The sequence below is a fragment of the Oncorhynchus tshawytscha genome, linkage group LG19 (assembly GCF_018296145.1).
Source record: "Oncorhynchus tshawytscha isolate Ot180627B linkage group LG19, Otsh_v2.0, whole genome shotgun sequence".
Taxonomy (NCBI): Eukaryota; Metazoa; Chordata; class Actinopteri; order Salmoniformes; family Salmonidae; genus Oncorhynchus; species Oncorhynchus tshawytscha.
The window spans coordinates 13,085,184-13,113,089 of record NC_056447.1 but is presented as its reverse complement, the minus strand read 5'-3'; the positions used below and the strand labels follow the sequence as shown (position 1 = coordinate 13,113,089).

Sequence of the window (27,906 nt, the reverse complement as noted above, 5' to 3'; positions counted from 1 at the left end):
TAGTTCTGCATTTTTTGAACAGAGCATGCTTATCTAAGATGGTGAGGAAGTTACTTTTAAAGAATGACCAGGCATCCTCAACTTACGGGATGAGGTCAATATCCTTCCAGGATCCACGATTAGAAAGACCTGCTCGCAGAAGTGTTTTAGGGAGCGTTTGACAGTGATGAGGGGTGGTCGTTTGACTACGGGCCCGTAGCGGATACTGGCAATGAGGCAGTGATCGCTGAGATCCTGATTGAAGACAGCGGAGGTGTATTTGGAGGGCCAGTTGGATAACGTCTATGAGGGTGCCCTTGTTTACAGATTTAGGGTTGTACCTGGTGGGGTCCTTGAGGATTTGTGTGAGATTGAGGGCATCTAGCTTAGATTGTAGGACTGCCGGGGTGTTAAGCATATCTGATGTGTATGTGTGTGCAGATCATGTAGCAGTTCATGTGTTCTTGGTTGAAATATTACTAAATTCCTGTATATAGTGAGCAAGTTCCTGTAGTGTGTGTTATATATATACATAATGTTCCTGTAAAGTGTATCTAGAGGATCTACAGTTGAAGTCCGAAGTATACATACATTTATGTTGGAGTCACTAAAACAAGTTTTTCAACCACTTCACAAATTTCTCGTTAACAAGTTATGGCAAGTCGGTTAGGACATCTACTTTGTGCATGACACGTAATTTTTCCAACAATTGTTTACAGACAGATTATTTCACTTATAATTCACTGTATCACAATTCCAGTTGGTCAGAAGTTCACATACACTAAGTTGACTGTGCCTTTAAACAGCTTGGAAAATTCCAGAAAAATGTCATAGCTTTAGAAGCTTCCGATAGGCTAATTGACACCATTTGAGTCAATTGGAGGTGTACCTGTGGATGTATTTCAAGGCCTACCTTCAAACTCAGTGCCTCTTTGCTTGACATCATGGGAAAATCAATCAGCCAAGAACTCAGAAAAATAATTGTAGACCGCCACAAGTCTGGTTCATCCTTGGGAGCAATTTCCAAACGCCTGAAGGTACCATGTTCATCTGTACAAACAATATTTCGCAAGTATAAACACCATGGGACCACACAGCTGTCATACCGCTCATGAAGGAGATGCGTCCTGTCTCCTAGAGATAAAGGTACGTTGGTGCGAAAAAGTGCAAAACAATCCTACGGTTCAAGACAACGGTTCTAAACTGCACATGGGTACTTTTTGGAGAAATGTCTGCTGGTTTGATGAAACAAAAATAGAACTGTTTGACCATAATGACGACCATGTTTGGAGGAAAAAGGGGGAGGTTTGCAAGCCGAAGAACACCATTCCAACTGTGAAGCACGGGGGTGGCAGCATAATGTTGTGGGGGGGCTTTGCTGCAAGAGGGACTGATGCACTTCACAAAATAGATGGCATCATGAGGCAGGAACATTGTGGATAAATTGAAGCAACATCAAGACGTCAGGAAGTTAAAGCTTGGTCACAAATGTGTTCTCCAAATGGACAATGACCCCAAGCATACTTCCAAAGTTGTGGCAAAATGGCTTAAGGACAACAAAGTCAATGTATTGGAGTGGCCATCACAAAGCCCTGACCTCCAATCCTATATTGTGTGGTCAGAACTGAAAAGGTGTGTGCGAGCAAGGAGGCCTACAAACCTGACTCAGTTACACCAGCTCTGTCAGGAGAAATGGGCCAACATTCACCCAACCTATTGTGGGAAGCTTGTGGAAGGCTACCTGAAACGTTTGACCCAAGTTAAACAATTTAAAGGCAACACTACCAAATACTAATTGAGTGCATGTACATTTCTGACCCACTGGGAATGTGATGAAAGAAATGAAAGCGGAAATAAATAATTCTCTACCATTATTCTGACGTTTCACATTCTTAAAATAAAGTGGTGATCCTAACTGACGTAAGCCAGGCAATTTTTACTATGATTAAATGTCAGGAATTGTGAAAAACTGAGTTTAAATGTATTTGGCTAAGGTAAACTTCCGACTTCAACTCTATATTCTGATCAACTGGCTTGTTCATATGTCAGGAAACAAAATACACACATTAGTCAGATAATATACCTGGCCATTACAACAGATCAAAAGATTTTATTCCATATTCGTAGTTACTGTGTTTTGCCTTTGTAGGGCAGTATAGACTAGGCCTACTATATTTATATGTCAACTTCACTAATATTAAACATATAGCTTTGCTTTACAACCAGAGTAGCATACCTGGCTGGCATGAAAATGAACCATGGGCAAAGCGTCCTCCATTCGCTATTCAAGTGCATGATAATGTCCCATTCTAAATCAAAATTAACTTTGCACACAATATTTAAGACAAGATTACATTGAGAATAGTCTGATGGGTGAGAATATTATCACTTGTGAATGATGCCCAGCGTGTGCAGTCCAAGGCAAGAAACATTTTTTGCATCTTAAAAAAAAATCCTAGCATGCTATGTTGCATAGGCCTATATGTTTTGATAAGGTTTGTATCACAACTGAAAATGGCCAAATAATTAAAGGCCTAGGACCTATAGAACAGGGTTGGAGCCCCCATAGCTGACCGAAACATGTTCTTATAAGCCCAGTCAGTCATTGCGCAATCTCGTGTATAAACAGAGTTTTGAATCGCCACTATTTAAGAAGAGGATCCCAGCATTCTCATGTTGCTATATTTATTGCTAAATGTTTCAAATTTAGCACATTCATCTGCTTTACAAACAGTGTAGCCTACATGGCATATTAAAAGTGCTTCCTCCATTTGCTGTGTGTGCAGGCTACAGATGTTTTTTTTTTTGTGGGACATTCTAAAAAAATGACATTAGTAGGCTATATGTCTAGACCCAATTAAATTGAGAAGAGTCAGATGTGAGAATATTATAAGTGCTTGTCAAATTGTGACATTTTTCAAATCATTAGTCACATCATGCTACCTTAGAATGTATTAGAAATCAAAACGTATAGACTACAGTTTGTATAACAACTAAAGTTGTATAACTTCTTGATGCACCCATCTTCGTTAGCTGGATCATTTGTCAACATCCGCTGAATTGCAGAGCGCCAAATGCAAATTAAATTACTAAAGATATTTAATTTTCATGAAATCACAAGTGCAATATAGCAAAACACAGCTTAGCTTGTTGTTAATCCACCTGACGTGTCAGATTTCAATAAAGCTTTTCGGCGAAAGCATAACAAGCGTTAATGTAAGGACATCTCTCTCAGCAGACAAAACATTACAAACAGCTAGCAGCCAAGTAGATTGGTCACGAAAGTTAGAAAAGCAATACATTAAATTGCTTACCTTTGATGATCTTCGCATGTTTGCACTCACGAGTCTCCCAGTTACACAATAAAATGTTCCTTTTGTTCCATAAAGATTTTATATCCAAAATACCTCCATTTGGTTGGTGTGTTATGTTCAGAAATCCACAGGCTCGAGCAGTCACGACCGGGGAAACGAAAATTCCAAATAGTATCCGTAAAGTTCGTAGAAACATGTCAAACGTTTTTTATAATCAATCCTCAGGTTGTTTTTACAATATATAATCGATAATATTTAAACCGGACTGTAGCTTCTTCAATAGGAGAGAGAGAGAAAATGTCTGCACCAAGCTGTTGCGCATGCAAAACGCTGCTGGCACCCAGCTATCCAATGACGATGTGATCTTTCTCGCTCATTTGTCAAAATAAAAGCCTGAAACTATGTCTAAAGACTGTTCACAACATGTGGAAGCCATAGGAAAAGGAATCTGGTTGATATCCCTTTAAATGGAGCGAAGGCAGGCAATGGAACAGAGAGCCTTCAGGAAAAACAGCACTTACGGTTTGGATTTTCACCTGCAATATCAGTTATGTTATACTCAGACAATATTTAGACTTTTTCGGAAAATTTAGAGTGTTTTCTATCCTAATCTGACAATTATATGCACATTCTAGATTCTGGGCCTGAGAAATAGGCAGTTTCATTTGGGTACGTTTTTCATCCAATACATCAAAATACTGCCCCCTACACTCAACAGGTTAACGCCACTGCCCTGGTCTCAGCCCTGACTTAAATCTACGTGAAAACCAGAGACAATACTCAAACATTGCGGTTCATCGATCGGAGCTGTGGACTCGAGTCACGTGACTTGGACTTGAGTACTACTCGACTTGGCAAAAATAATAAACACTCGACACTCGAATTCAGCATCTATAACTCTGGACTTAACTTGAGCTGTAACACTCGAGAGACTTGGATTTCCCAAAAGAGCAGCACCACCTTCCTCTCCTGTTAAATTCTGTCATTACAGTGAACATGCAATTCCGTTGTTCAAAATGGAGAATCACATTGAGTTATATGGGAAATGACCATCACATTTGGCTCTGCCTAGTGCCACTGCGCTAGAAGGTGCAGAAGGGCAAGAGGAAAAATAGAACACTATCCTATATTTACAACACTTGTCGCTTGAAAATATGATCTGAGCAAGAGTCTCCGTGAATGTTTAATCTCAGCCAACCACAGAACTCAACGCGCATGTAGTGGTCAGGGGGTAAATAGGAACACTTCGTTCAAATTGGTGATTTCATAATGTCAAAATCAGAAACTTTGAACAACCCACGGAGCACCATTAAATGCATTATAAAAAAATTCTAAGATTATGGCATAACAAACCTGCCAAGAGAGGGCCGCCCACCAAAACTCACAGACCAGGCAAGGAGGTCATTAATCAGAAGCAACAAAGAGACCAAAGAAAACCCTGAAGGAGCTGCAAAGCTCCACAGCGGAGATTGGATTATCTGTTCATAGGACCACTTTAAGTCTACATTCCATAGAGCTGGGCTTTACAGAAGAGTGGCCAGAAAAGAGCCGTTGCTTATAGAAAAAAATAAGCAAACACGTTTGGTGTTCGCCAAAAGGCACGTGGGAGACTCCCCAAACATATGAAAGAAGGTACTCTGGTCAGATGAGACTAAAATTGAGTTTTTTGGCCATCAAGGAAAAACACCATGTCCGGCGCAAACCCAACACACCACCGCCACCAATGGTGGCAGCATCATGCTGTGGGGATGTTTTTCATCAGCAGGGAATGGGAAACTGGTCAGAATTGAAGGAATGATGGATGGCGCTAAATACAGGGAAATTAATGAGGGAAACCGGTTTCAGTCTTCTAGAGATTTGAGACTGGCACGGAGGTTCACCTTCCAGCAGGACAACGATCCTAAGCATACTGCTAAAGCAACACTCGAGTGGTTTAAGGGGAAACATTTAAATGTCTTGGAATGGCCTAATCAAAGCCCAGACCTCAATCCAATTGAGAATCTCTGGTGTGACTTAAAGATTGCTGTGCAGAACCCATCCAACTTGAAAGAGCTGGAGCAGTTTTGCCTTGAAGAATGGGCATCCCAATCCCAGTGGATAGATGTGCCAAGCTTATAGAAACATACCAAGAGACTTGCAGCTGTAATTGCTGCAAATGGTGGCTCTACAAAGTATAGGCTTTGGGGGGTGAATAGTTATGCACGCTCAAGTTCTGTTTTTGTCTTACTGTTGTTTCACAATAAAAAATATTTTGCATCTTCAAAGTGGTAGTTATGTTGTGTAAATCAAATGATACAACAACCCCCCCCCAAAAATATACATTTTAATTCCAGGTTGTAAGGCAACAAAATAGGAAAATGCCAAGGGGGTGAATACCTTTGTAAGCCACTAATATCAACACCAGCTGTAAATCATTTGGATGGCTTTCTATTAGTAATGATGATTCAAGGATACATTTTCATGATCTGTGGAGTTTATTACATAAGCCTATGTATTGTACTAGTGGGCTAAAATAAGAGAAAATATTACTTACTTTTCTTAAAAATGGTATTGAAATTGGTATAAAACCCCAAATTAGGGACTTGAGACTTGACCTGAGCTCTGGAACTTGAGAGTTGCCTATTATTACTTGGGATTTAATGCGATACTTGAATGGTAAGACTAGCAAAATTGTGACTTGTTCCCATCTCTGCCATCAATGATCTACAACCAACTTGAATGAGCTTGAGCAATTTTGCCAAGAACAATAGATAGATGGGGCCCCAAGAGTTTTGCAAAGTTGTAGGAAATGTATTCAAAATTATTTGTAATTGCTGTCAAAGGTTTTTCTTCCAAGGGGTGTGAAGACCTATGCGTCTTAATTTTCAAAAAAATCTATTAAAAAAAATTCACTTTGAAAGTGGGTCATGTAGATCAGTGGAGGGGATCCCAATTTAATCCATTGTTAGATTTCAATTGAAGGGAGCCAAATATGACAACTGTGCAAAGGGTGTAAAGACTAGATTGTGGTGTTCTCACCTTTAATGGGGTTGAAGAAGTTGAAGAAGGAGTCATTGGGCACCTGCTTGGTGACTGTGCGGACAGTGCCACGGCCTTTGTGCTTCTGCTTCTTCTTAATGGTCTTCACCGTCACATCCTTCCCCTTATGCCAGTCTATCTGACAACTAGAGGGGAAGGCAGGGAGAGAAAGGAGAAATTATCAAATTGAATGGACTTGGTTTTATGTACTGACTGACATGACGAGTAAAACTTTGAGGGACGGTTCTGCAAAGTCCTGGACGTCATTGGAGAATCTCCATTGAAATAGCTTTTCAGTCCAGGACTGACCTTGAACCCCTAGTCGATGTCCGCACCCCATAAAAACCTGTCAGTTTAAGCTTGAGATAGCCCAACAAAAAGGTTTCCCGTAGTGAATATTTTTTTAATGCGTTTGTATGGGCTAAAACAATGCCCGAAAATTATTTTATTGTTTTTTATACACTGCTCAAAAAAATAAAGGGAACACTTGAACAACACAATGTAACTCCAAGTCAATCACACTTCTGTGAAATCAAACTGGCCACTTAGGAAGCAACACTGATCGACAATAAATTTCACATGCTGTTGTGCAAATGGAATAGACAACAGGTGGAAATTATAGGCAATTAGCAAGACACTCCCAATAAAGGAGTGGTTCTGCAGGTGGTGACCACAGACCACTTCTCAGTTCCTATGCTTCCTGGCTGATGTTTTGGTCACTTTTGAATGCTGGCGGGGCTTTTTCACTCTAGTGGTAGCATGAGACGGAGTCTACAACCCACACAAGTGGCTCAGGTAGTGCAGCTCATCCAGGATGGCACATCAATGCGAGCTGTGGCAAGAAGGTTTGCTGTGTCTGTCAGCGTAGTGTCCAGAGCATGGAGGCGCTACCAGGAGACAGGCCAGTACATCAGGAGACGTGGAGGAGGCTGTAGGAGGGCAACAACCCAGCAGGAAGACCGCTACCTCCACCTTTGTGCAAGGAGGAGCACTGCCAGAGCCCTGCAAAATGACCTCCAGCAGGCCACAAATGTGCATGTGTCTGCTCAAACGGTCATAAACAGACTCCATGAGGGTGGTATGAGGGCCCGACGTCCACAGGTGGGGGTTGTGCTTACAGCCCAACACCGTACAGGACGTTTGGCATTTGCCAGAGAACACCAGGATTGGCAAATTCGCCACTGGCGCCCTGTGCTCTTCACAGATGAAAGCAGGTTCACACTGAGCACGTGACAGACGTGACCGAGTCTGGAGACGCCGTGGAGAACGTTCTGCTGCCTGCAACATCCTCCAGCATGACCGGTTTGGCGGTGGGTCAGTCATGGTGTGGGGTGGCATTTCTTTGGGGGGGCCGCACAGCCCTCCATGTGCTCGCCAGAGGTAGCCTGACTGCCATTAGGTACAGAGATGAGATCCTCAGACCCCTTGTGAGACCATATGTTGGTGCGGTTGGCCCTGGGTTCCTCCTAATGCAAGACAATGCTAGACCTCATGTGGCTGGAGTGTGTCAGTAGTTCCTGCAAGAGGAAGGCATTGATGCTATGGACTGGCCCGCCCGTTCCCCAGACCTGAATCCAATTGAGCACATCTGGGACATCATGTCTCGCTCCATCCACCAACACCACGTTGCACAACAGACTGTCCAGGAGTTGGCAGATGCTTTAGTCCAGGTCTGGGAGGAGATCCCTCAGGAGACCATCCGCCACCTCATCAGGAGCATGCCCAGGTGTTGTTGGGAGGTCATACAGGCACATGGAGGCCACACACACACTACTGAGCCTCATTTTGACTTGTTTTAAGGACATTACATCAAAGTTGGATCAGCCTGTAGTGTGGTTTTCCACTTTAATTTTGAGTGTGACTCCAAATCCAGACCTCCATGGGTTGATAAATTTGATTTCCATTGATAATTTTTGTGTGATTTTGTTGTCAGCACATTCAACTATGTAAAGAAAAAAATATTTAATAAGAATATTTCATTCATTCAGATCTAGGATGTGTTATTTTATTGTTCCCTTTATTTTTTTGAGCAGTGTGTGTGTGTGTGTCTGTGTGATATATATATATATATATAAATAAAACACTTCAGGGAGTCTTAAAATTCCAAATCAAATAGCTAAATGATCCTTGGTTTGACATTAAAACAATTACATATAGCTTAGTAGAACCCCCCCTCCACAGGCTTAGACAGTTATGGGTTAATCTATGTGCGGGAAAACGTCCCTTGAGGTTCTGGTTTATTATTGTCACAATACCACGATACACAATTGTCCATGGCAAAAAAGAAAAACAGTGAACTCTATGGTCTTTTAAACAGACTCAGCGATATGACATGTAACAGATGAGCGATGCGTTACAATGCACTAACAGAGTAGATGCGCAATTAAACAGCTACAACTTGATAGCTGCGGGTTTGGAAACAGCTGGGAAGTTAAGCCTAGCATTTCAATTAGTTGTTGCAGAAATTGACCCGGTATTGCCATTCACTTCGTGCATTGCTGACTACCTTTACGAACCTGTCATGTAAAATATGTGCAATAGCTTAGAAAATAAAGACATTTGACTCTTGGTGGAAGCATAATTTGTTTACAACATTAGGACCGCTTTACTGAGGAAATGTTGTGTTTCCTTGCTATGAGTATTGAGACAGAATCGTGATAACCTCCTAATGTCGTTGACCCTCACCCTTCACAGTCGAAGATTTCCGGGCCCTCAAATGAGAAGGGTTCATCGTCATCAGGCTCCGACTTCATCTTGTAGACTTTAGAGAGCACAGCGTTGTTGAAGAAACCGTTTGGCTCAAAGTGGAACTCTAGTGTGAAACTCTGCCAAGGGGAAACACGGACAAATGACCAAATTACACAGAAAATACCTTCACAAAAACCACTGTCTCGCACATACAGAGGTTATTTGATCAGCTATGTGATTAGTTTATTGTACAAAATGTATTCATTCTATGAATAAAGGGATGTGATCTGAAAAAAACAAGTCAGAAGACTTAACTCAATTATCGATGTCAACTTTATGTTCAGACACAGATAAAGGACTCAATGATCCTGGAAAAAAAAGATGGATCCCAGACTCAGTTGGATTGTAATACCTACCATAGGTTGTCCAGGCTCAGAGAACTTGACTTGGATGTCCTGAAGGTGCTTCAGGATAGGCTCATCGTGTTCCTGATGGAACAGAAACCACTTCAATGTAGCATATCACTCAGATGTAGCATATCAATCACCACTCCGCTGTGTGTGCACTAGTTAGGAGAGAAATCACACACTGACTAGGCCCCACATGAAAGTAAGACAGTCTACCTGCAGCATGTCACTAAGCATGTCCACGCTCTTGAAGATGGTGAGCCAGAACTCGGGTATGCCTTTGGGGTCTTCCTCTGGGGCGGCATCCTCTTTCTTCTCCTCAACAGCAGCCTTCTTCTTCAGCTCCTCCTACAGGCAGACAATTGTTACTATACTTTGATTTCTCATGTATTCCCATCTGTGCATGTACTATGCAGTTGTCAGTTGCCAACAGTTGTCCTGGAGAGCTATCCTTTTGTTCAAGTGCAGCACATTTTAAGGGTGGATGGTACTTGTCCTGGATGGTTTGAGCTGTCTGGCTGGTGCCGGTGAGCAGCAGAGGCAGGAAGCAGAAGATCCAGAGCAAGGTTTTTAATTTTAAGGCTCTTGGAGCAGGTATATACAAATCATCAAACAAGATGCTGGACCAGGCTCAAAGTAAAGAATAAATATAATGATTGAAGATCAGTCTGACTAGCCCCAGGACTCCAAACACCACCAACTAACCCCTGCAGAGACCGGGAGCCATCTTACCCTCCCATAAGGCACCAGGTGACAGGAAACACTTGTAATTGAATGCACTTTGTCAAACTAAACCAATAAACACCTCTACAGTTTAGTTACTATAACCTGTACGATACAGAAATATATAGAATACTTTGAAAGAGCTGGACTAGAGCAGAAGCTTCCCCCCCAATTAGCAATGGTGTGTCCCTTCTTAAATAGCAAACTATGGTCACCTGTGTGCTTGGTGGCCATGCCCCTCCACATTCTACAAGACAGATCTCACACACAAACGTGTAAGTATTGCTTTAGACTGGCCAATAGTACTGCTTTAGACTAGCAACAAACTTTCTCCGATTTACTTCAGATGTCTTCTGTAATTTATATTCAATGTTAAGTAATGATTTAAACTAGATCTAACACAGGTAACAATACACCAAAATGAGTATTTGGTGAGGTGACCAAGAACCATGTATAATTTTGAAAATGGGACTAATGAGGAAGCACAGAGTTAGCTTTCTCATTTGCAACAACAAAAATGAACACTCTGGTTCCTAGTTTGAAGGTTCCATCTAAACAGAGCTGTGACTGGCTACAAGATGTTTTAGGGGCATGATGCATTTGAGCCAATCAGTTCACTAACCGCTAGCTCTTCCTCCTCCTCTCTGTCGTTGTGCCACTCACACTCTTCGTCTGTGGGTTCCACTGTGGCTGTCACCACGTCTCGTCTCTGTGGGTAAAACACACCAAAAAAAAGAACAAAGTGACTGGCAAGAAACAGCACGCACTAACTTTTTAAAAGTGCCAACCACTAGAGCATTGGACTAGTAACCGGAAAGTTGCAAGTTCAAACCCCCGAGCTGACAAGGTACAAATCTGTCGTTCTACCCCTGAACAGGCAGTTAACCCACTGTTCCTAGGCCGTCATTGAAAATAAGAATTTGTTCTTAACTGACTTGCCTAGTTCACAACGTAGCGGCACTGGTGCCAGTAATTGTTTAGGTCTCACGGTGCATCCCTTTCAGATGGTTAAACATTGCACCTGTACTACTGTAACTCCATTTCCTTCTCATTTAACTTCTCAAAAGTATTGCCTTACAGATACTTCTCTGCCATTTTCCCAATTGGTAAAGACAATGACTTCATGGCGGAGTCACCTCCAAAATAATTTATTCCTCAACTCCTTGCACGCCGACTCCTGGTGTTGACTCCCATTTCTGTGTGTCAAGATTAGATTGCGCTAGGAATCGACTCTTGAGATGAAGTATTTTTGGAACAGAGGAGACTGATTAGTTGCCGTACTTCCGAGAAACAAACACTTGCATATTTAATAGCGAGCTAGTGAGGGACAGAGAGGGGAGGGGCACAGTATAGGCAGGTTGACCACCAGGCATACAGACAGAACCGTGCACTAGGCCCATCTATCAGTATAGGCAGGTCGGCCACCAGGCATACAGTCAGAACCGTGCACTAGGCCCATCTATCAGTATAGGCAGGTCGGTCCCCAGGCATACAGACAAAACTGTGCACTAGGCCTATCTATCGGAAATCAAAAGGCGTATGTCGCAATGGAAAGCTGTAACTTGCAATGTCTCGCAACTTCAGCAAAGCGGGGGCCTATCAATGAATAGGCTAGGACATTCTGCACGCAGTAGATCAAAGACTGAGAAAGAGCAGGGGTGTGTAACCATTAGGCCAAACATTTGCAAAACAGAAACTAAAACAAGTTTCTGTAGGACAAAATCAGGTAGGTCCCTCCCCATTACAAAATGTTTCTTAAAACGGAAGCAAACAATGAAACAGAATCAGCTAAATGAATACGCCCCCAGGCAGTGTTTCCGCTAGCCACGAAATTGAAAAGCCGATAAATAAAAATGGTGGCGGTCAATACATTTTTTTTGAGAAATAATGAATATTTGCCTTTTCATTGATGGAAATACCAGTCAATGTAAATACATTTGACTAGTCATGCTTAGTCCACAGGTTATTTTGCTTGAAATTAAATTGGCACGTGCGTAAGCTACAGTATATTCATCTTATTTATCACACCCGTACCAGCATACAGATTCAGAGCCTTTGAGCGGAAAATCTGATTGAGATGCAGCAGCATCTCAAACAGAAAGCAGAATTCATCAGCCCGTCACACAACACTTTGCAATGAGCTGGAGGCAGTATGCATTTTCAAACCTGAACTTTTAATACGAGGCATGTCTTACCTTGTTTCAAAGTAGACCATTAGATTTTTCTACATTTCAAGCTGATACTAACATCACATTGGCTCGCACGTTTATGTTTTCAAATCATAGTCATCGCTCTACTCCGCCTGTCTGCAATGAACTTGAAACATTGCATCAACTATTCTAGGCCCTCAGTTTCAATAATTAGTGAGCTCTGGACAGACATCTGTATCTGAGCAAGGGATAAGTACCCAGGTATATTAAGACATTTCTACTGGATCATAGAATAAAATGTTTCAAACAAAAGACAATGAATAAATGAAGAACTCAAATGGGATGAAATAAACCAAAACTTGCTTCTCACAAGTGTAGCATGGCTTTGTGAGCTCCACAAACAAAATGTCCAATCTGACAATGAGAAGAGTAAACTAATAACAATAAATTGAATGCATTAACAGAAAATAGTATAACCAAACACTGTAGATTATAAACAATGCAGATTAAGGGTAAATGTACTACTGGTGATATTACAGTGCCTTCGAAAATAATTCAGTTCTTGACTTTTTCCACATTTTGTTACGTTAATGCCTTATTCTAAAATTGATTCAATTGTTTCCCGCACCTCATTAACCCACACACACACAATACCCCATAATGACAATGCAAAAACAGGTTATACATTTTTGCTAATTTATTAAAAATAAAACTTAAAATCGCTTTTACATTTTTCAGCATTTACTCAGGACTTTGTTGAAGCACCCTTGGCTGTGATTACAGCATAGAGTCTTCTTGGGTATGATGCTACAAGCTTGGCACACCTGTATTCGGGGAGTTTCTCCCATTCTGCTCTGCAGAGCCTCTCAAGCTCTGTCAGGCTGGATGGGGAGCGTCGCTGCACAGTTATTTTCAGATCTCTCCAGATATGTTAGATCGGGTTCAAGATCATGCTCTGGCTGGGCACTCAAGGACATTCAGATACTTGTCCCCAAGCCACTCCTGCGGTGTCTTGGCTGTGTGCTTAGGGTCATTGTCCTGTTGGAAGGTGAACCGTCGCCACAGTCTGAGGTCCTGAGCAGGTTTTCATCAAGGGGCTCTACTTTGCACAGTTCATATTTTCTTAGATCTTGACTAGTCTTCCAGTCCCTGCCGCTGAAAAACATCCCCACAGCATGAAGCCACCACCACGCTTCACCGTAGGGATGGTGCCAGGTTTCCTCCAGATGTGATGCTTGGCGTTCAGGCCCAAGAGTTCAATCATGCCATCATCAGATCAGAGAAACTTGTTTCTCATGGTCAGAGTCCTTTGGTGCCTTTTGTAAACTCCAAGCGGGATGTCATGTGCCTTTCATTGAGGAGTGGCTTCCATCTGGCCACTCCACCATAAAGGCTTGATTGGTGGAGTGCTGCAGAGATTAATGTGTTTCTGGAAGGTTCTCCCATCTCCACAGAGGAACTCTAGAGCTCTGTCAGACTGACCATCGGGTTCTTGGTCACCTCCCTGACCAAGACCCTTCTCCCCCGATTGCTCAGTTTGGTGGGGCAGCCAGCTCTAGGAAGAGTCTTGGTGGTTCCAAACTTCTTCCATTTGAGAATGATTGAGGCCACTGTGTTCTTGAGGACCTTCAATGCTGCAGAAATATGTTGGTATCCTTCCCCAGATCTGTGCCTCAACCCAATCCAGTCTTGGAGCTCTACAGACAATTCCTTTGACCTCATGGCTTGGTTTTGCTCTGAAATGCACTGTCAATAGTGGGACCTTATATAGACAGGTGTGTGCCTTTCCAAATCATGTCCAATGAATTGAATTTACCACAGGTGGACTCCAATCAAGTTTTAGAAACATCAAGGATGATCAATGGAAACAGGATGCACCGGAGCTCAATTTCTAGTCTCATAGCAAAGGGTCAGAATATTTATGTAAACAAAAAGGTCAGTTTTTTTTATTAGTAATACATTTGCTAGTGTAAAAAAATGTTTTTGCTTTGTCATTATGGGGTATCGTGTAAATTACTGAGTTTATATATATATACACATATATGTTTTTTTAAAATCAATTTTAGTGTAAGGATGTAAAGTAACAATGTGGACAAAGTCAAGGGCTCTGAATACTCTCAGAAGGCATACGTAAATGGTAGCTGCAACTTCATTTGTTCGCTATAAATTATAACCCGTTGTCCGATGAGCACCGGTCTTCATACTTGATGCCAAAGCAGCGCTCCCGCTTTTTTGCATTGAGTACTGAGCCACTGTTGGAAGTAGTCCACCTCTTGCACTTCCTGTGGGGTGTCATTATCTAAAAGTGGTTTCCTGCCCTTAGTCTGTACAAATTGTTAAGAAATTCCTAGTATATGTCCATCATTTGCTTTCACTAATCCTGTGCTCAGTGCACAGGAGAGGAAAGGACACAAGAAGAAGCCACAGAGATAGCACCTGTAGTGTGACTGTACCTTGTCGAAGAGGGGCTGATAGAGGCCAGCGTACTTCCTCTCCAGCTCATGGACTTCCTCATAGAACTTTGCTTCTATGCTGGCACATTGCACCTGTAGCTTCTTCAGGGCGTAGACTCGCCTCTTCACAGCCTTGGGGAGCAGGCTGGGGAAGAGCGGGAGAGGCATAATCATGCACACTCATCACAAAATGGTAAATCCATGTAGCAAAGTGCACACATAAGGAGACAGGACAGATTAAGTGAATATATAACATCCCAGAACCATGCATGTCTAAAATAAAGTATAGTAGCATGTTTCTATGAGGGCAATTCTGTGGGAAAGTCGTTTCTATGAGGGCAATTCTGTGGGAAAGTCAATTGAAGCATGGAAAATAAAGTTTGTCATTTGCAAATGGGACTGTGTCAACAAAGTCTCTCAGAGAAGAAAATTGGATGTAAGTGCCCAGAATATACATCTGACTTGGGGGGTACAAATCAAAAGCTATGCATGAAGCCTCTTTAGTCATAAGATTCCTACCTAGACCTCATGAGCTGTCCTAACCAGTTAAACGTTACATTTATTTAACTAGGCAAGTTAGTTAAGTACAAATTCTTATTTACAATGACGGCCTCCCCGGCCAAACCCGGACGACGCTGGGCCAATTGTGTGCCGCCCTATGGGACTCCCAATCACGGCCTGTTGTGATACAGCCTCGATTCGAACCAGGGACACGCCTCTTGCATTGAGATGCAATGCCTTAGGCCCGCTGCACCACTCGGAAGCCCATTAGCCGGTAATAGCCGGCGCTTGTCTGATATTTGCATAATTAAGTGCAGTTAAATTTGGAGTGCACAGGATATTTGTTATACATTTTCTCACATCCGAACAGCATACAGATAGAGCCTTTGAGTGCAAAATCTGTCACACAGCACAAGAGCTGTTGCTGGAGCAAGACAACTAGGAACTAGGTAAAATCATTACATATTCAGGTTCATAAGTCGGCGCTCTAGAAAGAGGCCCGAGGTCCCGAGTTGGAATTCCGAGTTGGACTACCATTCAAAACTATTTTTCCCCAGTCTGAGCTATTTTTTCCCCCCCAGTTCCCAGTTGTCTTGAACTCACAAATTTTATTTATTTAACCTTTATTTAACCAGTTCAGTTGTTTTCAACACGGCGGCAAACGGCAACGAAAGGCAGGCTTCATCAGCGCATCACACAACACTTTACAATGAGATGGAGGCGGTATGCATTTACCAAAACATATACTTCATTATTTGAAACCTGAACGGTTTAATACGAGGCATGTCTTACCTTGCTTCCAAGCAGCCTCTTAGATCACTCTTCTAAACTGCTAATGGACATTTCATTCTATCACATGAAACTGTTCACATGTGCAGTGATATTTTGACAATGGTGGTTTCCCGCTAATAGCATTATGGAGCGAAGAGTCGCAAGAAGCCTACTGCCTTGTGCACATTGCTGCGCTTATAATGTATAGAAATAATGGTTTGTCAACGTTAAGCTAAACGCTCTCCCTCGGCTGCATCAGACTCATTGCTTTTTAATGTATTTTAAAAAAAGTTTGTAGCCTAGGCCTACTGGTTGAATAGATTTAGGATCTATCATCCCGCAACTGTCAAGGAGTGTTTGGAATAGGCAATTTCTTTCGACAAGCTGACAAATAAAACTTTTAAACTTTTCCACTATTCGTCTTGTTGGCTGAGGAAAAGTAAAATGTGGACAGTTCAAAGAGCACATCAGAATTCAGTAAGGACTGCACATCATTGCAATCTCGACTTGCATGTTCTGTTAATATGAATGACCATATTCAAAATGTGATTTGTCATTCTGAGCACTGTGGGTGGACGCCCTAAACAAGTTATTACTAAAACGTCTGGTCAATTAAACGTTACCTTAGCTGGCTAGCCAGTTAAAATAATGACCATATACTATTCAAAAAAGTATGTGGACACCCTTTGAAATTAGTGGATTTGGCTATTACAGCCACACCGGTTGCTGACCAGAGTAAACAATCGAGCACACAGCCATGTAATCTCCAGGCAAACATTGGCAGTAGAATGGCCTCACTGAAGAGCTCAGTGACTTTCAACATGGAACCATCATAGGATGCCACCTTTCCAACAAATCAGTTAGTCAAATTGTTGCCCTGCTGTTATTATGAAGTGGAAACATCTAGCAGCAACAACGGCTCAGCTGCAAAGTGGTAAGCCACAAGTTCACAGGACGGTACCGCAATTCACAAGAGTTTCAAACTGCCTCTGGAAGCAACGTCAGCACAATAGGTTTGTCAGGAGCTTCATGAAATGGGTTCCGATGGCCAAGCAGCCACACACAAGCCCAAGATCATCATGCACAATTAAAAGCGTTGGCTGTAAAGCCCGCCGCCATTGAACTACGGAGCAGTGGAAACGCTTTCTCTGGAGTGATGAATCACGCTTCACCATCTAGCAATCCAACGGATAAATCTGGATTTGGAGGAGACCAGGAGAGCGCAACCTGCCCCAACGCAAACTGTAAAGTTTGGTGGAGTGTAAAGTTAGTGAATGGAAATCTTAACACTACAGCATATATTCTAAACGATTCTATGCTTCCAACTTCGACAACAGTGTGAGGAATTTTTGCAGCCCTAGTTGTAGCCTCTTTCAGTTCACCTTTAATTATGTCATTTTAATTCCATCTTCCATCGATTAGATCTCTTAACTTGCTTTCCGTCCAGCGGAGCACCAATTGCAACTGCCTCTCCACAGCGAGCATATTGAAAGGATCAGAAAGCATGCTTTTCCCCACAAACTTTTCACGAACAACAATATAGTGCCCTTATGTTTTGATTTCTAAGACATTCTCAGGTTTGTAGGCCTATCACATCAAAATAAATCATGGATTTTATTGTGATGGTGTAGGCTATATTAAATGGATTTATTCAACTTTCTAAAATGTAGATGTTCTAAAGCCACGCAGCAGCAGCTTGTACGCGTAGAAACGCAGTGATGCTAAACACCTTTATGTTAGTTAACGGTCAATTACAGTGACACCGGCAGACTTTGCATGACAATTACTGGCTGACAAAATTTCACGACCGCTACAGCCCTAGGCACACACATCAAATATTTGGTTTATATTTGGTTAGTCCATCATGCAAGACATGAAAACATTTATTTTGCGTGAAAACGTAACATCCATAGTGCTGGAAACGCCCATAAAATATCTGTGACTAGTGCTCACCTCTCCATGTTGTGGAGGCTGTCCTGTCTGTCCAACGGTCCTCCTGGGATCTGCATGCCATGGTCTCCCTTACCTGTCAATCAAACCAGAGCACACACAATGACTCACACTTGAGCACTACTACTCCTCACCAATTCACTGTGTGAATCATGCTGGCCACGTTCCAAATCTGCACATTTAGACTGAATCTAAATTGTATTTCCATGATTCCTCATGTCCCATCTCCTCCAATGTGCTTTGAGGAGGAGGCAAGGAGGTCAGGGGTGCTGTAACTATATGAAGAAATGTCATCATAACCTGTGAGCCAGAGAATATTTTCAGGACCACAGCGAGGGGACCGCAACCAAGCGCAAGAGAAACCACACACTTCAGCAACATGGCAGTGGAGAGCTCTTAATGAGCAGATTCTACAGATAATTGTTTATTCTCCTACCTTGGCAAACACTACATTGATCTGTATTATTATTATTTCCCCAAAGTTTAGATTTGTAAAACAATAGGAAATAAAAACCCGATTTATTTTCAACTGCAAGTACTGTATTGGGACTCCTGATTATACGCCACAAATTACTACCGAAACCCAGAAGGGAGGGATTCCTTAATGGGAAAATGACAAGGGATATTGAGGATTACATTGGAAATGTGGGAGTTCAGAAACCATGGCCGAGCAACTTGCACTATGAAATACAGTGTCAGGGAACGACAAGGACGGCAACTCCAAGGCTGTTATTCAGAATTGATCAGGTACTAGGAGAAGAAATTCCTCCAAGACATTAACATGAGGGTTATGGAACTGATTGTAAAGGAACAAACATTGAATGAGTATGAACGGGACATTGAAAATGAAACTCGCATGGACTTAAAACAAGAAGTGAACAGTGCAATGAGTTATATGGACTTAAAAAGGTCAGTAAAACACTTGAACGGTTTATGAAAAATGCAAATGGAGGACAATGCACGCTCTACTTCCGATCGTTTGAACAATGTGTGAAATCAGTGAAACTACCCAAACTGGTAATTGAAAAGATCTCTAGGGACATTAGCCAATGGCAAATGTTTCAGTCAAACACAACAATTGAAAATAACCCAAATCTCAGTAAGTCAGAACACTGTAAATTCAACTAACCGGTACAGCAGCAAATGTAGTTGCAGGTATAGCATTAACTAATGACAGGAAAATGCAATCCAAAACGATTTGGAAGTAAAGATCTAGGTCATTAATGTGCACACGAACAAGCTCAAATGACTTCAGACGTACAGTTGAAGGCCTGATCACAGACAACGATGAGACCGCCTATAGAGAAGGGTTCAGAGACCTGGCAGTGTGGTGCCAGGACAACATCTCCCTCAACATAACCAAGACTAAAGGAGATGATCGTGGACGACAGGATATGGAGGACCGAACACACCCCCATACGGGACTGAAGTGGAGCAGGTTGACAGCGTCAAGTTCCTTGGTGACCACATCACCAACAAACTATCACAGTCTAAACACAACAAGAAAGTTGTAGAGGGCACGATAACGCCTTTTCTGCCTCAGATTTTGCATGGGTCCCCAGATTCTAAAAATGTTCTACAGCTGCACCATCGAGAGCATCCTGACTGGTTGCATCAGCGTCGGGTATGGCAACTGCATGGCAAGTCATAGACTGTTCCCTCTGCTACAGCACGGCAAGCGGTACCGGCACGCCAAGTCTAGGTCCAAAAGGCTCCTTAACAGCTTCTACACCCAAGCCACAAGACAGCTTAACATTTAATTAAATGGCCACCCGGACTATTTGCATTGACACCCCCCACCCGTGTTTTTACACTGTTACTACTCGCTGTTTATCTATGCAAGGTCACTTTACCCCTACCTACATGTACAAATTACCTCGACTAACCTGTATCCCCACACATTGACGAAGCACCGGGACCTCCTTTATATAGCCTCATTATTGTTATTTTATTGTGTTACTTTGTTTATTTTCGACTTCGGTAAATGTCCTACCTCTATATTCTTAAACTTCAAGGGCTTGTAAGTAAGAAGGTAAAATCTAAATTATTTGGCACGTGTCAATTTTTTTAAATTTAATTTGAAATCCAAATCCACAGTCTAGACTCAATGAGAGTTGACGAGACCAATTAAAGTAACTTACAATGCCAAATACTAAGAAAAAGTATCGCAGAAGAGCTCTGGTTAATTAAAAAAGGTTATGACAATGTTCTCAGTGTGAAAGATCATGAGGTTCCTGCAGAAAGAGGCCGAGAGAGAAAGGCTAATCTGACAGACAAAAGTAGATGGTTCCAAGACCGAGAGAAGCAACGTGGGACAGTACACAGGAGAATATTAGAGAGAAGTAAGCCCAACACATTGGCAGCAATGTTTCACAGAAGTGCGAAGGATAGTCACAATTAGAGGTTGCCCGATTAATCGGAATGGCTGATTAATTAGTGCCGATTTCAAGTTTTCATAATTGGTAATCGCCATTTTTGGAGACTGATTACATTGCACTACACGCGGAGACTGCGTGGCAGGCTGACTACCTGTTATGCGAGTGCAGCAAGGAGCCCAGTTAAGATGCTAGCCAGCATTAAACTTCTCATAAAAATAAACTCTTAACATAATCACTAGTTAACTACAAACGGTTTATGATATTACTAGTTCATCTAGCTTGTCCTGCATTGCATTTAATCTATGCAGTGCCTGTTTAATATTATTGAATCACAGCCTATTTCCCCAAACAGGTGATTTAACAAGCGCATTCACGAAAAAAAAGCACTGTCGTTGCACCAATGTTGTACCTAACCATAAACATCAATGCCTTTCTTAAAATCAATACACAAGTATATATTTTTAAACCTGCATATTTTGTTAATATTGCCTGCTAACATGAATATATTTTAACTAGGGAAATTGTGTCACTTCTCTTGTGTTCTGTGCAACAGAGTCAGGGTATATGCAGCAATTTGGGCTGCCTGGCTCACTGCGAACTATGTGAAGACCATTTTTTCCTAACAAAGACAGCCAACTTTGCCAAATGGAAGATGATTTAAAAGCACATTTGCGGGAAAAAAAGCACAATCGTTGCACGAATGTACCTAACCATAAACATCAATGCCTTTCTTAAAATCCACAGAAGTATATATTTTTAAACCTGCATAGTCATTTAAAACAAATTCATGTTAGCAGGCAACATTAACTATGCAAATTGTGTCACTTCTCTTGCGTTCATTGCATGCAGAGTCAGGGTATATGCAACAGTCTGGGCCACCTAGCTCGTAGCAAACTAATTTGCCAGAATTGTACATAATTATGACGTAACATTTGAAGGTTGTGCAATGTAACAGTAATATTTAAACTTAAGGATGTCACAGTTAGATAAAACACGGAACGGTTCCGTATTTCACTGAAAGAATAAACGTTTTGTTTTCTAAATGATAGTTTCCAGATTTGACCATATTAAATGACGTTTGCCAGCAACTCTTCGCAATGCTTCAAGCATTGTGCTGTTTATGACTTCAAGTCTATCAACTACCGAGATTGGGCTGGAAATACTAAAGTACCTATTAGAACATCCAATAGTGAAAGGTATATGAAATACAAATGGTAGAGAGAAAAATTACGATAATAACTACAACCTAAAACTTCTTATCTGGGAATATTTTTCACATGGCACATATTGCACTTTTCCTTTATTCTCAAACACTTTGTTTTTGCCATTTTTAAACCAAATTGAACATGTTTCATTATTTTTGATGTCTTATATTAAGTTAAAATAAGTGTTCATTCAATATTGTTGTAATTGTCATATACATATATATATATTATATATATACACACACACACACAGTGGGGCAAAAAAGTATTTAGTCAGCCACCAATTGTGCAAGTTCTGCTTAAAAATTTTCATTTTCATCATAGGTACACTTCAACTATGACAGACAAAATGAGAAAAAAAAACATCCAGAAAATCACATTGTAGGATTTTTAATGAAATTATTTGCAAATTATGGTGGAAAATAAGTATTTGGTCACCTACGAACAAGCAAGATTTCTGGCTCTCACAGACCTGTAACTTCTTTTTTAAGAGGCTCCTCTGTCCTCCACTCGTTACCTGTATTAATGGCACCGGTTTGAACTTATCAGTATAAAAGAAACCTGTCCACAAACTCAAACAGTCACACTCCAAAGTCCACTATGGCCAAGACCAAAGAGCTGTCAAAGGACACCAGAAACAAAATTGTAGCCCTGCACCAAGCTGGGATGACTGAATCTGCAATAGGTAAGGAGCTTGGTTTGAAGAAATCAACTGTGGGAGCAATTATTAGGAAATGGAAGACATACAAGACCACTGAAAATCTCCACGCAAGATCTCACCCAGTGGGGTCAAAATGATCACAAGAACGGTGAGCAAAAATCCCAGAACCACACGGGGGGGACCTAGTGAATGACCTGCAGAGAGCTGGGACCAAAGTAACAAAGCCTACCATCAGTAACACACGACGCTGCCAGGGACTCAATTCCTGCAGTGCCAGATGTGTCCCCCTGCTTAAGCCAGTACATGTCCAGGCCCGTCTGAAGTTTGCTAGAGAGCATTTGGATGATCCAGAAGAAGATTGGGAGAATGTCATATGGTCAGATGAAACCAAAATATAACTTTTGTTTGGAGGACACAGAATGCTGAGTTGCATCCAAAGAACGCCATACCTACTGTGAAGCATGGGGGTGGAAACATCATGCTTTGGGACTGTTTTTCTGCAAAGGGACCAGGACGACTGATCTGTGTAAAGGAAAGAATGAATGGGGCCTCCTTCCATCAGCAAGGGCATTGAAGATGAAACATGGCTGGGTCTTTCAGCATGACAATGATCCGAAACACACCGCCCGGGCAACGAAGGAGTGGCTTCGTAAGAAGCATTTCAAGGTCCTGGAGTGACCTGGCCAGTCTCCAGATCTCAACCCCATAGAAAATCTTTAGAGGGAGTTGAAAGTCTGTGTTGCCCAGCAACAGCCCCAAAACATCACTACTCTAGAGGAGATCTGCATGGAGGAATGGAGCAAAATACCAGCAAGTGTGTGAAAACCTTGTCAAGACTTAAAGAAAACATTTGACCTCTGTTATATACCCTTTGTTGGCAATGACAAAGTATTGAGATAAGTATTTGGTCAATAACAAGTGTTCCCACATAATTTGCAAATACATTCATTAAAAATCTTACAATGTGATTTTCTGGATTTTTTTTCTTCTCATTTTGTCTGTCATAGTTGAAGTGCACAATTGGTGGCTGACTAAATACTTTTTTGCCCCACTGTGTGTGTGTGTGTGTGTGTGTGTGTGTGTGTGTGTGTGTGTGTATATACACACACTGCTCAAAAAAATAACACTAAAACACATCCTAGATCTGAATGAATGAAATATTGTTATTAAATACTTTTTTCTTTACATAGTTGAATGTGCCGACAACAAAATGACAAATTATGAATGGAAATCAAATTTAGCAACACATAGAGGTCTGGATTTGGAGTCACACTCAAAATTAAAGTGGAAAATCACACTACAGGCTGATCCAACTTTGATGTAATGTCCTTAAAACAAGTCAAAATTAGGCTCAGTAGTGTGTATGACCTCCCTACAACACATGGGCATGCTCCTGATGAGGTGACGGATGGTCTCCTGAGGGATCTCCTCCCAGACCTGGACTAAAGCATCCGCCAACTCCTGGACAGTCTGTTGTGCAACGTGGAGTTGGTGGATGGAGCGAGACATGATGTCCCAGATGTGCTCAATTGGATTCAGGTCTGGGGAACAGGCAGGCCAGTCCATAGCATCAATGCCCTTCCTCTTGCAGGAACTGCTGACACACTCCAGCCACATGAGGTCCAGCATTGTCTTGCATTAGGAGGAACCCAGGGCAAACCGCACCAGCATATGGTCTCACAACAGGTCTGAGGATCTCATCTCCGTACCTAATGGCAGTCAGGCTACCTCTGGCGAGCACATGGAGGGCTGTGCGGCCCCCCAAAGAAATGCCACCCCACACCATGACTGACCCACCGCCAAACCGGTCATGCTGGAGGATGTTGCAGGCAGCAGAACGTTCTCCACGACGTCTCCACTCTGTCACATGTGCTCAGTGTGAACCTGCTTTCATCTGTGAGGAGCACAGGGCGCCAGTGGCAAATTTGCCAATCTTGGTGTTCTCTGGCAAATGCCAAACGTCCTGCACGGTGTTAGGCTGTAAGCATAGCCCCCACCTGTGGACGTCGGGCCCTCATACCACCCTCATGGAGTCGGTTTCTGACCGTTTGAGCAGACACATGCACATTTGTGGCCTGCTGGAGGTCATTTTGCAGGGCTCTGGCAGTGCTCCTCCTTGCACAAAAGGTGGAGGTAGCGGTCCTGCTGCTGGGTTGTTGCCCTCCTACAGCCTCCTCCACGTCTCCTGATGTACTGGCATGTCTCCTGGTAGCACCTCCATGCTCTGGACACTACGCTGACACAGCAAACCTTCTTGCCACAGCTCACATTGATGTGCCATCCTGGATGAGCTGCACCACCTGAGCCACTTGTGTGGGTTGTAGACTCAGTCTCATGCTACCACTAGAGTGAAAGCACCGCCAGCATTCAAAAGTGACCAAAACATCAGCCAGGAAGCATAGGAACTGAGAAGTGGTCTGTGGTCACCACCTGTAGAAACACTCCTTTATTGGGGGTGTCTTGTTAATTGCCTATAATTTCCACCTATTGTCTATTCCATTTGCACAACAGCATGTGAAATTTATTGTCAATCAGTGTTGCTTCCTAAGTGGACAGTTTGATTTCACAGAAGTGTGATTGAATTGGAGTTACATTGTTGTTTAAGTGTTGCCTTTATTTTTTTTAGCAGTGTGTGTGTGTGTATATACACACATACAAACACAAGATTTACATACATTTACACAGAGATAGATACACACACACACACACACACACACACACACACACACACACGAGTTAACGGTTGAAATGAGAGAAAAGCAGAAGAGAAAAGGCAGGTGTTGCACATTCCTGCAGAGTGCAAGACAGTTCCCTCGTTAAATATTCAGACCTCTTAACTTTTTCCACGTTACATTACCCCATTCTTCTCTGCAGATCATCTCAAGCTTTGTGAGGTTGGATGGGGAGCATTGTAGCACAGCTATTTTAAGGTCTCTCCAGAGGTGTTCGATCAGGTTCAAGTCTGGGCTCTGGCTGGGCCACTCAAGGACATTCAGAGACTTGTACCGAAGCCACTCCTGCATTATCTTGGCTGTGTGCTTAGGGTCTTTGTCCTGTTGGAAGGTGAACCTTCGCCCCAGTCAGAGGTCCTGAGAGCTCTGGAGCAGGTTTTTATCAAGGCTCTCTCTGTACTTTGCCTCAATCCTGACACTGGTCTGAAAAACATCCAAAGCAGGTTTCATCAAGACGTGATACATGTTGAATCTTGGTTTCATCAGATTCTTTTGGCAAACTCCAAGCGTGCTGTCATGTAGCTTTAACTGAGGAATAGGTAAGGTTTGGCCACACTACCATAAAGGCCTGTTTGAGTGCTGCAGAGATGGTCCTTCTGAAAGGTTCTCCCATCTCCACAGAGGAACTCTAGAGCTCTGTCAGAGTGAGCAGCAGGTTCTTGGTCACTTCCCTTAAAAAAGCCCTTCTCCCCCGATTGCTCAGTTTGGCCGGTCGGCCAGCTCTAGGAAGTCTTGGTGGTTCCAAACTTCTTCCATTTGAGAATGATGGAGGCCACTGTGTTCTTAAAGACCTTCAATGCTGCAGAAATATGTTGGTACCCTTCCCCAGATCTGTGCATCAACACAAGCCAGTAGTAGTACAGGTGCAATGCATCACCATCTGAAAATGTACGCACTAAGACCCAAACCGTTGCTGGCAACAAGCAGCGCAGTTGTATTGTGAATTAACATGTTTAAAGATTGTTTTCTTAGACCTCGACCAAGCCGGAGCCGCACATGCGTATGTTGATTTTGTCTATACCCACCAGATGCATTCATGACACACAGGTTAAAATGCAAAAACCAACCATAGAGACAAAAAAAAAAAAAGCTTTCATGGACATTTAGCGAGCTTGCTGTTGCTAGCTAATTCATAAATTGAGATATTGGGTGAATTTACCTGAAATGCATGTTTAAGGTCCTTTTTTTTGCAGGATCTTTGTAGAATTGAGTCATACAAAATCGTATTTTCTCTAATCTAACAATTAATCTCTCTTCGTTCATCTTCTGTGGATTTTATTTGGCAGTTGGCAAACAACTTTAAGGTGTATTACCACCACCACCTGGACTGGGGACCTCATTCAATTAGTATTCTCGTTAAAACCAATGAGTAGATGGGAGAGGCAGGACTTGCGTGTTAAACGGAGAACCCTGTTGAAGTGCACGAGCAGTTTGGATGAATTGACACACTGGGAACAACATATTTTAAATATTTTTTATAAATATTGACTTTCAATGTTAGCAATCTATTTTCCATATTCTATAAAACAAGAGTATAAACATCTCCCAATACAAAGGCAGTTGTCTAAAGTAACTGTTTAAATTGCATTGTGGGCTTTAGCAGTAAAGGCAAACATCTATATTTTATCAAATCATTTCATATTTTTTGGAGATACCTAAAGGGGTACTAAAATTACAAATCAAATAGCTAAAATCATCTACAGATTGACCATCTTAAAACAATTCCATATGTCTTAGCTTAGCACCCCGCCCCCCAACCTCTTAAACTAAGGTATTAAAAGGCCCTAGCGCTAGATATATATATATATATTTATATTAAAGCTAGCTAGATATATATAATATAAATATATATATCTATCCATCCATATACATATATACACTACATGATCAAACGTACATGGACACCTGCTCATTAACATTTATTTCCAAAATCATGGGAATTAATATGGAGTTGGTCCACACTTTGCAGCTTTAACCGCCTCCACTCTTCTGGGAAGGCTTTCCACTAGATGTTGGAACGGGGACTTGTTTCCAATCAGCCACAAGAGCATTCGTGAGGTCAAGCACAGATGTTGGGCAATTAGGCTTGGCTCGCAGTCAGCGCTCCATTTCATCCCAAAGGTGTTTGATGTGGTTGAGGTCAGGGCTCTGTGCAAGCTAGTCAATTTCTTCCAAACCGTTCAACAAAACAACTTCTTTATGGACCTTGCTTTGTGCATCAGGCTTTGTCATCCTGAAACAGGAAAGGGCCTTCCCCAAACTGTTGTCACGAAGTCGGAAGCACAGAATGATCTAGAATGTCATTGTATGCTGCAGCTTTTAGATTTCCCTTCACTGGAACTAAAGGGCCTGGCATCCACCAAACACTGATTTGTCAGTACGGCGAAGTGTGATTCATCACTCCAGAGAAAATGTTTCCACTGCTCCAGAGTTCAATGGGGCGAGCTTTACACAGGTCCAGTCAATGCTTGGCATTGTGCATGGCAATCTTATGCTAGTCTGCGGCTGTTCTGCAATGGAAACACATTTCATGAAGCTCCCATCGAACAGTTATTGTGCCGACCTTGCTTCCAGAGGCAGTTTGGAACTCAGTGGCGAGTGTTGCAACTGAGGACAGATTATTTATACACTCTTCAGCACTCTGCGATTCAGTTCTGTGAGGTTGTGTGGCCTACCACTTCGCAGCTGAGACGTTGTTGCTCCTAGACATTTCCACTTCACAATAACAGCCCTTATAATTGACTGGGGCAGCTCTAGCAGGGCAGAAATTTGACTGACTTGATGGAAAGGTAGCATCCTATGACAGTGCCACGTTCAAAATCAGAGCTCTCCAACAAGGCCACTACTGCCAATTTGTGTCTATAGAGATTGCATGGCTGTGTGCTCAATTTTATACACGTTAGCCAAATCCACTCATTTCAAAGGATGTCCACATACATACACAGTTGAAGTAGGACGTTTACATACATGTACGTA

General features: G+C 42.2%; 1 protein-coding gene across 7 annotated transcripts in view; it reads right to left on the bottom strand.

Annotated features, from left to right (window-relative positions):
• The window catches only part of nap1l4a (nucleosome assembly protein 1-like 4a), a 68,716-nt gene that overhangs the window by 30,720 nt on the left and 10,090 nt on the right, over window positions 1-27,906 (bottom strand). For all 7 annotated transcript variants that reach the window (XM_024379139.2, XM_024379134.2, XM_024379133.2 and 4 more), the window contains exons 3-9: window positions 17,958-18,030; window positions 14,733-14,877; window positions 10,752-10,838; window positions 9,623-9,754; window positions 9,416-9,487; window positions 8,997-9,136; window positions 6,312-6,457 (exon numbers count right to left, since the gene is read on the bottom strand). In XM_024379139.2, the coding sequence (XP_024234907.2) occupies window positions 6,312-6,457; window positions 8,997-9,136; window positions 9,416-9,487; window positions 9,623-9,754; window positions 10,752-10,838; window positions 14,733-14,877; window positions 17,958-18,030 (795 nt within the window). The remainder of the gene's footprint in view (window positions 1-6,311; window positions 6,458-8,996; window positions 9,137-9,415; window positions 9,488-9,622; window positions 9,755-10,751; window positions 10,839-14,732; window positions 14,878-17,957; window positions 18,031-27,906) is intronic.